Here is a 13,968-nt window from a genome sequence, read left to right on the forward strand (position 1 = left end):
TTTTCACATTGAACGCCTTGAGGGCAAAACGCCTGCTTGACGGGCACAAACTGTCGCAAAAGACTGCTGAAATTGGAGCCTTGACATGCGCAGAAGGACTGTCTGATGGAGCCAGAGGAGGAGCCGCGAAAATGAGCGGAGTCGAGCTTTCAACCGAACGCTTTATGTAAAATCAACCACGCCCTCCGAACTTCTCAGCATGCGTTTGCTGTCATATCAACACAAATGGATGTAATAACGTTAACAAATATGTGGGTTTTATATATTCAATCGTGCCAGCTCCGGGCCGCAGCGCATAACCTACTCGCGGTGTCGCGAGCTGATTCCGCCTCGCATGCGGCAGCGCCGGCTCGCTCGGCCGCCGCATCTGGCTCGATTGACTCGGGCTGGAATCGGGCTGTGAGTCCAGGCATCCGGAGTAGGTCCAGCAGAGGTAGTCAGTCTGAGCTCTGAGGGGTAAGTCTCCGGCAGGCGACAATCTAGCCGAACTGGTCCGAGTGTATTTTGTCATCTGGGTGGTTAGGCGTGTATCAGCAAACTAATAAAGCCCGAAAAAAGCCCTGACCTCAGCGAATAAACAGTGTTCCACCAGGATCATGTATGTCAGAAACTATAGTTTACTGCTGAACTCATTTTGTCATGGTAAAATATCACAGAAATCGAGTAATAACACTTCAGTCTCCTACCGAAGCTCAGACGCGCTGCTTTGAGAAACTGTCAATCACAGCTGTCAATCACGATGACACGCCCAGCATTAAATTACTGCTAAAAACAAACTGTTTACAAAAATGAAGATCTGCACCTATTTCAGCACAATAACCAGTGCCTTAATCGACCAGAACCATCTTTCGGGACATTTTATTGCAAGTGTAATAATTTTTTTTATTTGGGCTCAAGTCTCCTTCATTAACACGGAGGAGGCGGGCTTTATGACTTGTACTGCAGCCAGCCCCCAGGGGGCGATCTAACGGCCGAGACCTTCACTCAAACGCAGGCTTGCGGCACACTTGCTCTCTTCCTATTGAAAAAACTAAAGTTGGATTCAAGATGGCCAACTTCAAAGTGGCCATCATGGTCACCACCCATCTTGAAAAGTTTACCCCCTCACATATAATAATGTGCCACAAACAGAACCTTAATATCACCAACCATTCCCATTTAATTAGGGTGTATGCATATACATGGCCCACCTTGTATTATATAAACAAAAGCAGTGTCTTACCTGAGTTTCTTTTTAGTGCGCAGGTATGTGTGGAGGAGGAACTGGACGGCCAACTGCAGACTTGTCTTTGCCATGGCCTGATATGATGCATGCTTTAACTTTGTCTGTAAAAACATTTAATCTCACAATAGGGAATATGCAAAGCTTATTGAAGAGACAATAATCAAATAAATACTGAAAGCTTACAGCGTTGACAGAGGCCAGAGACAACGTGAAGCTGAAATAATCGCTGTTGTAAACATCTCTGTTCTTCATAAACTTCAGATTTTCATCTCTCACCATCTGCAGAGCCCCAAAAAACAAACATTGTCAAACATTACCAAAACAATACCAATGCAAGGTAATACTCAAAACAACAATCTTCAAAAATTAACTGGAGCACAAAAATATATCTCTTTTTTAATTATATATTTTGATGTGAATCATATTTTTAGTATCTGAAAATTTTAGTTAGTACAATGATTTTTTCGTTGTTATAGTGGGGAAGAAAAATAAATAAATAAAAAATTATATAAAAAAATAATAATAATGATACAAAAAAAAAAAAAAAAAAATATATATATATATATATATTATCTGAAAATAAAATATATTAAATATATATTATTTATCTGATTCTAAAATTATTTATTAGGTCACAGTTTCTTTTATGGTACAATTTAAGCTATGAACAAATTATTAACTGTGACTTTTGCCTCAAACTCTGAATTTTATGATTATGAATAGCTTATGAATAGTTATTAAGCTAGTAGATAGGTTTAGGTATTTGGTAGGATTATCAATGTACAATAATGCTGTGTTCACACCAGAGACGGAAGAAGCATCAAGCGTTAGTGATTTACATGTTAAGTCAATGCAAACTTGTGAATAGACATCCTGCGGCGCGAATTGAGCATTTCGTGAGAATCACTCGAGTTCAAAAATCTGAACTTCAGCGGACATTCGTGCCCCGTTAACCAATGAGGAGCTTGCTCTTGTGGGGGCCTGATTATGACGTAGCGCCTGTTGTTGATGTCCCAGGGGAAAATCCTCCAGCACACACAGACGACAGTTTATGAAACTGGGCTCGGCTTATTTAGAAGCACCGCTGAAAGCCTCCATCATCCAGGTAAAGTTTCTGAAAGAGTTTATGAGCTCACAGAGTTGGGTGCACTTCTGAAAGGATCTAGTGGACTCAGACACAGCTCCAAACAAATAAACACTGTTTTTCAGCCTTCATGAAGCACATAAACACCGTTATTTTCTCAATAAAATCCATGTTTGACATTTAGCAACAAAGCTAATGTCACCGGGCAGACGGAAGCCCTGCCCATCAGGCGAATCCCTGTCTGTTGTGAAGTGAATTTGACGCGCGAGTGAAGCTGATTTTGATGCACGAATGAAGCGAGTAAACTCAAAATACAAATAATAAATATCAATATCTTAACAGGTAGATAATAAGTAGGCCCACACAGAATCTGTGCACGCAGAAATCTGCAGATTTTAAGCCCATCATGAAGTCTACTTATTTAATTGTGCAAATGTGTGTAAATTTATAGTTATTGAGTTTTTAAATGATTTCAGTAAAGTTATTGACTAATATGAAAATGCTCATATGGGTTATTTACAATACAGTTTGTAGAGTATTATCTTTTAGCAGCGATATAACATGACAGACTTGCTTATTTGCCAGATAAGTGGTAGTAATTGGATTTGCACAGTAAACATTAAATAAAAGTAAAAAAAAAATAATAATAATTACTTCATATATTAAGTTTTATAACACTCCCAAAAAATATTTTGCATAAATCCACAAATTTTTTTTAATAAAATTCTGTGCCGAAAAAGCAAAAATGGCCACAGATTCTGCCTGGCCCTGCTAATAAGCCACTAGTTAATCCTTGAGCTAACGTGTTACCAAACTTTTAAATATTAACTAACATGCACAAATAAATCTATCTATATATTAATTAATCATTTTATAGGCATATGTGTACTGTAGGTATGGACATTTTAATATAATTTCATTTAAAATCAATATGACAAAAACGCTGACAATAATTCAAATATTTTGGGGGAAAAAATAATCAGAAAAAATCAAAAGAAACATATCAATTTTCGCAATAACTCAATTGAATTTAAAAGTATTATATATTTTTTATTCATATAGCTGTCAGGTGACCAAAATCTACTATACATAACTATTTAATAAAACAAGGGGATTTTCAGAAGGGAATGTACTCATTTACGCAAGCACTGTATATATAAAGTAATTTTCAATTTGTTTATTTTATTGAAGCATCTCAAAAACCTGAACAAACAAATAATAATAATTCAAATCTGTACCTGAAAGATCCTGGCGGGCATCTTCTCCACAAACAGACCTTTCTTTTCTCCTTTCTTGACCAGGCGTGTGAGCAGGGTGAGCCGGTCGTTGTTGGCTCTGGGTGGTCGTGGAGAAGACTGGGGTGAGATCTCCGGAGAGGAGGGTGCTGACCTGACAACAAGAATTATCAACATTAATAACCGAGTCCACATTCAAGCTCTCATGCAGAAGCTATTAAGACTCACAGAGAGAGATCCTCTGCTTCTTGCCTCATGATGCTGACACGGCTCTTTTTGGGCAGGACGGGTGAGTTCTGGTCACTGATGCGCTGGTAGAACAGCATGTAGGCATTCCAGTAGCGTCGTCGCACATCCGGGTAAGGGTTTGCTATAGCATGACACATTAAAAAGGATTAGTTTACTGCTTGTTCAAACTACTCAATTAAAATGAGCTGAAAGAACACCATTCTCAATTTTTTTGGGACAACTTAATTATTTTATGTACAATCCAATAAAATAAAAACAAACAATAAAAATGATAAAAATAAACTGATAAAAATGAATAAAAATGTTAAAATAGGTTATAAAAGAATGAAAAAGAAAAGAAAGACATAATAGTGCGATCTGTCGGTCGTAGCACAGTGCTCATTATGTAAAGGCACAGCTAAACAGATGCGTTTTTAGTGTCGATTTAAATGTGCCTAATGTTGGAGCACATCTGATCATTTCTGGAAGCTGATTCTAACAGCGAGGGGCGTAGTTGATATAAGCAGATTCACCCTGCTTTGACTGAACTCTTGGAATTTCTAGTTTATTTGATCCTAAAGATCAGAGTGATCTGTTAGGTTTGTATTTAGTGAGCATATCTGTAATGTATTGAGGTCCTAGGCCATTTAGTGATTTATAGACACTATGGAGCCAGTGTAAAGAACTGAGGACAGGTGTGATGTGCTCTGATTTCCTGGTTCTGGTAAGAATCCTGGCCGCAGCGTTAAAAGCATGCTGCTGATAAAAGCATGAACAAGTTTCTATAAGTCCTCACTGGAAACAAAGCATCTAGTTCTTGCAATGTTTTTGAGATGGTAGTGTGCTAATTTACAAACTGTTTTGACATGACAGTTGAAACTTAGATCTGACTCCAGAGTCACACCAAGATTCTTGAACTTGTTTTTTGTGGTTTGACCCTTAAAGCCAAGGTACGCATTCTCCTTGAGAATTTCAACTTTGTTCCCAAATGTATGACTTTAGTTTTCTCTTTGTTTAACAGAAGGCTTGGCTCATCCAACTGTTCATTTTATCAATGCATTGGCAGAGGGTGTCAATGGGGGTGTAGTAGTTAGGCAGTAAGGCTAAGTAGATATAAGTGTCATCAGCATAGCTGTGGTAGGAGATTTGTTTCTTTCTCATTATTTGGCTTAGAGGGAGCATAGAGAGGTTGAACAGGAGAGGTGCCAGAATTGAGCCTTGTAGAACTCCACATGTCATTGGTGTCGGGTACACTGTCCATCTGTTCGTTAATGTTAATTTACTGTACTCAAATGACCTTCACAGTCACCAGACCTCAATTCAATAGAGCACATTTGGGATGTGGTGGAACGGGAGATTCGCATCATGCATGTGCAGCCAAAAATCTGCAGCAAATGCATGATGCTATCATGTCAATATAGACCAAAACCTCTGAGGAATATTTACAGTACCTTGTTAAATCTATGCTACAAAGGATTAAGGCAGTTCTGAAGGCAAAAAGGGTCTACCCGGTTCTAGTAAGGTGTACCTAATAAAGTGGCTGGTGAGTGTAATAATAGCCAGATCATGAATAGTGATGAAGATTGCAATAGTTGTGTTTTCATCCAATGCTGCAATTTTTACTGTTTAAAATTAGAATATTACATAAATAATTAGCAAATAAAGCAGTGTTTCTTTCTGGGAAACTGCGTCAATTACTAAAATTAAAAATAAAAATAATTTATACAACAAGGAAACCTCTTTTGTTCTCTATAATAAATTGCTTTGGACTTTTCAGATGCAATAACAAACAAAATAAAATCATTTCTGTGGGGTTATTTAAACAAATCATTGTACAGACAAACGTTATTTAAACAAATCATTGTACAGACAAACTTTGGGTTAGGCATTTTATGTACATTTTCTCATTGGATAAAAATGTCAGATTTTATGTACATTTGCTGTTTTTATTCTGCGATGTTAAAACGTGAATAAAATTTACGTGTTTTTTTTTTGTGCATTAAGAAATTCTTGCAGTAAAAAAAATCATTTTCACTTATAATTACTATTCATGTATATTTCCTCCTTGATAAAAAAATTTATTAAAATAGCTATTGTGACAATTAATCCACAATCTTAAAAAAACACATACGGAGCATTAATCATTTGTAAAGGCATAAAAGCAAAAATAAAATAAATTAAATAAAAATACAGACAAAAAAATTATTAAAGTTTGCATAGAAGTAAATTTTTATTTATAATAATTACTTTTTTTTTTTTTACATTTTAATAAAGTCTTTCACTTAAGGCTGCATTTAAGTGGAATGAAGTTTTCTTGAAATATTTTTTTCATAATTCTGATTAAGTACAAAGGATTGACTTTACAAAGGATTGACAGTATGAGCAATCCTATGACACTAAAAGTGAACTAACAACTGCAGAAAATTCAGCTTTGCTTCAGAAAATAAAGTGCACTTTAATAGCCCTTGAATAAATTGGTAATAATTGTTGTCAAAAATGTTTCTTGCACATTTAATTGTTTCATTTTATTTTTGTTTTGCCTGTATATAGACTCACAATGTGCCGGCAGCCATTGACTTGCACTTTCTGTATCAGCAAAAACCACGATTTTAGCTAAAAATATTGTGTAAACCCCAAGGTACATCTTGGATTGCTTGAGGTGAGTAGAATGACAGCAAATTTAAATTTTGGATTAACAATATCTAACTGCATTCCTGAGATATTTATTAAACCACAAAGACCAAAATGTTCATAAAAATCATTTGAAAAATAATAATAAATCACTGTACATCAAATACGTTTAAAATCCTGCAGCTTAAATGTGCAATATGTAAGTGATTGAACTAAGTATTGTAGTACTGGTTAAAAACACATTTTTACTCTACGCAAGCGCAGGTTGCCAGTTTGACAACAACAACAGGAGTTGTGCCTGCCTATTGCGTCTGAAGGCTGATTTAAGGCTGACAGACATTCTGGCACATAACACACCTTTTCAAAACATAATGACTAACTTCAGCTTTGTTTTTCTGATAAACAAATATCACTTGGCATGTTTCTTAAAGGTCAAAAAAACCTTTTGAGTAATTTTTTTTTGAGACTTTAACAGATTTGTGTGTGTTGGACATTAGTTAAGACAATGTTAGCACCTGTCAGCTTTACTTGTTGGGAAAACTGGAAAATTTTGACCTTTTTAGTCAGCTAATTTCATATTCCAGATTCAAAATATTTTTTGGGCGGGATCAAAATCGGTGACGTAGCACAAAACTGCAAATGCAAAGATGACACATCAGTTTCTCATTATTATTCATAGCGGAGTTTTCTTAACCTATGAGAAGAGCCAGCTTCTTAATTATTCATGACTGCACGGGCTTTCCGAAGGGGAGGCAGACCTGCCAGTGCCTAACTGTGAAAAACAGACCCACGGATTGAGAGAAAAAAATTAATTTATAGTGTTTATATGAACACGATTATATTTATAATTATATAAATTGTGGTTATCTGTATATGAAAATACAAATGAGAAATGTAGCAGGAGATTAAATTACTGTTTCTTTTTTTGCATTTAACTTTGTAAACTATAAAATCATGCGTCTCCTCATGGTTTGGGTCTCATTTTGTGAGCTAACTGACAACAGTTGTTCTTTCTCCCCTGCTGGCCATGCCCACTCCTGCCCTTTGCTCGCGGAGCTCCATGCCCAGTATGATGCATCTTTTGAAAAAATTCTGAGGTAGATCTGAACTGAAAGTAGGGGTGTCATGACCCTTTAAATATCTGCAAAAGTATTAGGGTATTTTTATACTTTAGAAGAGTCAAAAACTTACATACAGCATGTTTAAATAGAGTATTGTATGACTTTGTCCTGGTGATCGGACAATGCTGTTGCCTAATGATCTCTCATTATATTGCTACTTGAGTGCATGTACTTTTGACATCATTTATTTACACTGATTCAAAGAAATATGAATGACTTACACTGGTCATAAACTTTGGGTCTGTATTCCCCCCCAAAACACTCGTACTCCAGAGTCTCATCGTTCATGTCAAACTCTTCCACAACATTGTCGTTAAACTTATACCAGCGTCCTCGTGCACTACCCCTAAACAAGAAAACAAAATGCATGTTAAGAGATGTTTATCATGGTCACCCAAACATTCTTTCATTCCCTCAAAAAATAACTACACCATCATACAGCCAAGCATCTGGGAGAGTTTTAAGACTCATAAAACATACAAAACAGAAGCATGGCCCTCCAGAGACCCATAAATACACATGGAGGGGCAAATACCTCCCGGAAACATTAATCTTACGTTTTAGATATTACAACCGTTGAAGTAAGTACATAAAGAGTCTGCACTGTGGAAATAGACTCTCTGCAGAACTTCACAAATGTGTCGTTCAAATACAAGTCATATTGGATCCTTTAACACAAGAATACTGTAATGTTATGATGCATGATGCAATCTTTTACCACTTTTCACACTTTAGGGGTTTGTTAGCTTGCATTAAACCCAAGTATTAATCACTCATCATTGTTTAGGTAAGTCAAAGTTTCAAAAACATTCTTGTCAGTCAAAAATCACCCAAAACTAACATGTTCTCTTGACCCTAGGAGAAAATTGGTTTGCCATAGTCCAATCAAGTTTGTGCTCCCAAAGCTTTACAGAGTTCTTTTAAATACCAATGTATATGAAATTTAGACCAAAAGGCTGATGGAGTGTCTTTATCTACCTAAAATATTCTTTTTTTTTTTACAATCTTTAGTTATTTCTCAGCTGCATATTTTATATAGTGTCAAAACAAGTCAAATATAGGTGTATAAATAGACTTTTTATTGAAAATTACTTGTCTTTAAATACAATTTAATTATACAACCTAGTGTGCATAAATTACATAATTTTAAAATTTCTTTTTAGGTGATCAGTTGTGTCTGATGAATCCTGTAACTCAGTAGTCTTTGGACCCAGATCAATAACTAAACAGAAATAATCCCTCACAAACTGCAAAACACTCACCGGCGGTCTTTGATGAAGGAGTAATAGTGTCCGGCATGGGCCTGTCCGCTATGGACCACCACTCCCACCAGCTCGTAGTTCTCAGAGATGGTGACTTTCTTCCGAGGTGATCCCCCTGATCCAGCCTCACCCCCTCTTCCATTCTCTCCATGATCTGCACTGGAATCCTGGCGGGCCATTCCTGACACAGTGTAGGGCTCCATGTTCAGCACCCACGGGAACTAAGAGCATGTTAAAGTGAAAACAAATGAATAAAGTGGAGGTACACTTTTTAAAGACACATCAAAATTCAATTTACTAAAGTGATTTTGCATAGAAAGCAAATTAGACCAAGAGTTTCTTATGGGTCTCATGAATGCTTTTTAATGTGAATGTTTATTCGATGTTTGACGTAATCTCAACTAAAATGTGAAAAGAGGGCGGGACATAGTGTAGGCCCTCCCCTTTAAAAAAAAAAACAGCCAATAGCGTTTAGTTTTTCCTCACAGCTCTGCCAGTGAGTGTGTAGTTTCCGCAGGTTTCAACAAGTCAAATTTAAGACTTTTTAAGAACTTTAAACTTTTTTTTTTTTAAGACCATTAAGAATGAAATTTTTAGACTAGTACAGGGTTAGACACTAAAGATTTTTTGTAATGGTCAGGTATAATCATAGGGAGTCATATGATTGTTCCTTTCCCCGATTAGCCACTGACATCAGACACAGCGACATTCCAATATGGCAGCGCCCTAGGTCTAAAATCTATAGTAAAACACCCTGTTTTCTTTAAATGGTTACATTAATCGAGTTTGTTTAATATATTTTCATTAAAGTGAAATCCAATGTACAAAAAAAGGTAAACTTGACTGAGTGCTTCATTTCCCCTTTAAGAGCATCAAATGTGAAGCATCTTAAAGGGGGTGGGGCATGTCATATACTACATAGAGCATAACTATAAGTATGAGGTGACATGAATAAAACCGTTGATCCATTTAGGCGGAAGAGACAAACTATAAGCTTTACATGTTTATATTAGTTTTATATCTTCTAAACGCATATTTTGTCACTGTTTTGGTGTGCACTAGCTTAAAGATATCCTAAAAACGAACAATAGTGAAGCTAACATCTATAACTTTTTATTTTAATTTCATAGGAACTTTAATGTTCTAAAATACTTTTGTGAAAATATAAGTCAACAAATTCAGAGAATTTATAAGATTGTAAAACTTTATCCTTTGTGTGTGTTTTAAAGGTATTTCAAGAGAGTATAAAGCATTCAAGCACAAAAAAGTAGATTTGTAACTTTAATGAAGACTAATTTGTCTGAATTATTAATACAGTGAAGGCTAAACGTGTTATTTTACATTACATTATTCAATTTCTGTACCTGAATACTGTTTGACTATGGAAAACCATAAAGAACTGTTGATTTGACATTTTTGTTGCTCTATGGTTATACTTTTTAATCGCAATATGTTTTTTAAAATTATTTTGGTAACACTTTATTTTAGGTCACAATTTACGCTATTAACTACTGGCTTATTACCTGCTTATTATTAAGATATTAAGTGTTCATTAGTAGTATAAAGTATGATCTTATTCTACATCTAATCCTCCCTAAAATCTAAACCCAACTACTATGGTTTGTTAACTTTGACCTTAAACTAAAGTGTTACCAAGGTATCTGTAAGAAACTGTATTCATATCGCAATATATATTAAAGAAAAACAAAATATCGCTATTTTAACTGTAACAGTATCACTGTTTTTACTGTATGGAACCTTGGAAAGCAATACAATAGACTTTTCAAATTCCTTAGAGACCATATATCATTAATAGTGGCATAAAAAGAAAAAATATCTATGTATTTATGAATTAATTACTCATTTACGCCCAACACTACATGATATGTGAACTACAAAGCTGATGCTGGACGCTTACTCTGATCTGCTCGTCATATTTGATGGAGCGTCCGCTCTCCCAGTCAAAGCCGAATCTCATGAGGTGAATGACCAGCACACTGGGCAGGGACTTTATACAGGTCCGCTTCACAGTGGTCCTCTGCAACACACACAGAATGGCATAGATTGAGCACATGGCATAGATTACCATGCAATTCTTTACTAATAAGAACACATCAGACTGTACCTTCTCTTTACACTTCTCGCAGTAATACGCATTGCTGCCATCAAGCACTTCCCCTCTGACGAACTGATCCAGAGAGATTTCCAGACTCTGACAGGACGTCACACCCAAATTCAGAGCCATGAAGGTCTCCTCACGCTCATACCTGCAAACAACAGCACAACCTCCGAAGGTCAATGAATTGTGACGGTAGTGTATTTATATATCGATACCTACTGTTACTAAAATATTTTAAATGATAAAATTGCACTTTTCCATACTATTGATAGCAGTCACACCACAGTTACATTTTGTTCATTTATGCAAGTGCCTTGTTTTACAATATAAAACCTATTCTTCCAGTCCTTGACTCTAATTGGTTGAGCCATGTTTAAAGGTGTTGTAAATACTTAACAATCATACATTGACCTCAATGTGACCTCAACACATCAGTATTGCAGTGCCAGTGTGTGTTGCTACATCCTTGTTGCTCTGCAATCAATTTGTTTGCATTCACAGTGATTTCTGAGGAACTAAATTTTTTGGGGAAGAACAAGGTTTTTATTAAAATAATTACTATTCATCTGCTTAGTTTTTTTTATTTTGTAAAACCTTGCTACACTCATAGAATAACCGTTTTATAAAATCAATGATCCCAGTGAAGCTGACAGCTCGATTCTTGTTGTGCATTAAAAAGCACCTAAGCTGTTATAAATTCATTGTAAACCACAGCTTCTTAGGGTTTATCATTTTAGTTAATGCTGTGAACTCCATGTGCAGTTTTAGTTGAGAAAGCATAGTTGTTTGAACAAATTTTAAAGTAAACAGTGAAATAAAAATAAAAAAGAGAGACATTTTTTTTTTTCGTTGTGGAAAAAAATCTTAAAGTGAAACCAGTCAATAAAATAAATCAATAACAAAAGACAAAATTATTGTAAGACCGACCAGAACAACGTAATCAGTTTTCTTATTTCCCTTTTCATACTGAGATATATTTTTTTTGTATTTATTTGTGTTGTTGGCTGTAATTTGCTAGTTCAATAATGTCTTTAACTATATCAGTTAGACAAATAGTGTGTTCTGTTCAATAATACTGAAATTATAAGATTAAAGTAAAAATAAGAAAACAATATCTAAATATTGAAAATAAGATTTGTGAAATAGATTAGAATGCTACATCCCAACATTTATTAGAATGATACTTGGGTCTAAACAATAAGAAAACAAACAAAAAAATACATATTTTAGTCTTCTATTAATTATTTTTCAGCAAGCCCTGTCAAAAAAAAAAAACAAAACTGCTAAAACCAGTCTTGGCTGGTTGGCTGGTTTTAGCTGGCCGACTACCCTGGTTTTTGAGGGTTTTTGGCCATTTCCAGCCTGGTCTTAGCTGGTCAGGGAATTGACCAGCTAAAACCAGCTTAAGCAAGCTTGACCAGCCTGGTTTAAGCTGGACATAGCTGGTTTTGGCTGGGCTCCCAGCCTGCCTAGGCTGGTCAAGATAGATTTACTGTAGCTGTTCATTTGACTGACCAGCTTAAGACCAGGCTGGAAATGGCTGGAAACCAGTGTGAAAATGGCCAAAACCATGCTGGTTGACCAGCCTAGCCTGGTTTAAGCTTTTTTTCAGCAGGGAGGGCCAATAAATTTTTTTTGTACAAACTAAGAGAGGTTTTTTTTTTTTTTTTTTTTTATGCTGCTTGTATTTTCCTAAGGCATTGACATTGGTAGTGTGTATCATTATTTTTTAAGATATCATTATCGGTGATATGAATTCTAGTATGGTGACAACACTATGAGACAGAATGTTAATTTTTGAATCAGCCTCACCTGTGTGGACAGTCTTTGCATATCTTCTGGTCGGAGAAAATGCCTTGAAATGTGTTCTTGAAGATCTGCTCTCTGCCGATTTTCTGTAAAAACAAAAAAACATTTGTAGCATTACAACACACTTCAGACTGTACATGTGCACTATGTAGGGGACATGAGGTGAGCTGTACCTTCAGATGTTCATCAAGCTGATCCACCAGACTGGTGAAGAACTCATAGGCATCCTGCTGTTCTCGTACATACAACTCTTTATTCCACATCTTAAAGATCTACGGAAGGACAATCAAAAATTACAGCACATTTTTAAATATAGATGGATTTCAACACATCTCAAATGAAAAAACAAATAAAAGTTTATTATCTGACATCATCATGTTCTGTTCATTATTTTAGATATTTGGCCTCTATAAACTCTGTACACAGTGTGTGCATGTCGATGGATCAGAAATGTGCATCTTCACCTTCCAGAAGTTCTCGGGTACATAATACTGCAGTTTGCTCTCCATCAGGTGACCAAACAGAGACTGGACCTGACAGAAGACACTCTCCTCTGGGTTTTCAGTGTCATCTTCAATTGACAAGACACCCTACACAACCCACACACACAGGTTAATATGAAAATAGAAAATATAATATGATGAAGATGATAACACACAAACACAAAAAATAATAATACTGGAGAATAATAGTATAAATACAAATTATATATAAAAAACTATTCTTTCATTCACTGAGTCATAAAAATAGAGTAAAAATGTCATATATATGTATATATATATATATATATATATATATATATATATATATATATATATATATATATATATATATATATATAATCATTTTAATAGTAGTTTTCCTGTTGAATATATTTTTAAAAATGAATTAAATAAAAAATGATTTTTTGAATCTGAATTATCATTCTTCAGTGTGAAATGATTATTATTTTTAAATGCCTATGTTTTTACAGTTATTATCCATGCTGAAAGCAGCTGTTCTGATATTTTGAGGAGCAACTAATACGCAATTTAAGTCATTCTTTGATGAACCAAACATTTAAAAAAAAATAGCATAGCATTATTAATCTAAATTGAAACATTATACACACTCTTTAGTGAGTTTTTATAGCATGACTGACATAATTTTATAGTTTTTTAATATTTTGGTGTTATTTTAGTTAGTTTATTTTATGTATTTAGTTATTAATTTATTTAGAACACTTTATTTAAATACATTGTGTTTGTTTAAATT

The 13,968-nt window shown here is 35.0% G+C and overlaps 1 protein-coding gene across 5 annotated transcripts in view; it reads right to left on the minus strand.

The window, feature by feature from the left end:
* Positions 1-13,968, minus strand: part of usp24 (ubiquitin specific peptidase 24) — a 150,281-nt gene that overhangs the window by 17,937 nt on the left and 118,376 nt on the right. For 2 of the 5 annotated variants that reach the window (XM_087297922.1, XM_087297920.1), the window contains 11 exons: positions 13,179-13,304; positions 12,888-12,986; positions 12,718-12,800; positions 10,912-11,053; positions 10,705-10,824; positions 8,787-9,007; positions 7,746-7,870; positions 3,797-3,914; positions 3,548-3,698; positions 1,409-1,504; positions 1,223-1,326 (listed from right to left, as the gene is read on the minus strand). In XM_087297922.1, the coding sequence (XP_087154048.1) occupies positions 1,223-1,326; positions 1,409-1,504; positions 3,548-3,698; positions 3,797-3,914; positions 7,746-7,870; positions 8,787-9,007; positions 10,705-10,824; positions 10,912-11,053; positions 12,718-12,800; positions 12,888-12,986; positions 13,179-13,304 (1,385 nt within the window). Of the gene's footprint in view, positions 1-1,007; positions 1,327-1,408; positions 1,505-3,547; positions 3,699-3,772; positions 3,915-7,745; positions 7,871-8,786; positions 9,008-10,704; positions 10,825-10,911; positions 11,054-12,717; positions 12,801-12,887; positions 12,987-13,178; positions 13,305-13,968 lie in introns of all 5 variants that reach the window. The other 3 variants (XM_087297921.1, XM_087297919.1, XR_015518055.1) reach the window with 2 other exon arrangements.

The sequence above is a fragment of the Danio rerio genome, chromosome 20 (genome assembly GCF_052040795.2).
Source record: "Danio rerio strain M-AB ecotype USA chromosome 20, GRCz13ab, whole genome shotgun sequence".
In the NCBI taxonomy this organism is placed as follows: domain Eukaryota; kingdom Metazoa; phylum Chordata; class Actinopteri; order Cypriniformes; family Danionidae; genus Danio; species Danio rerio.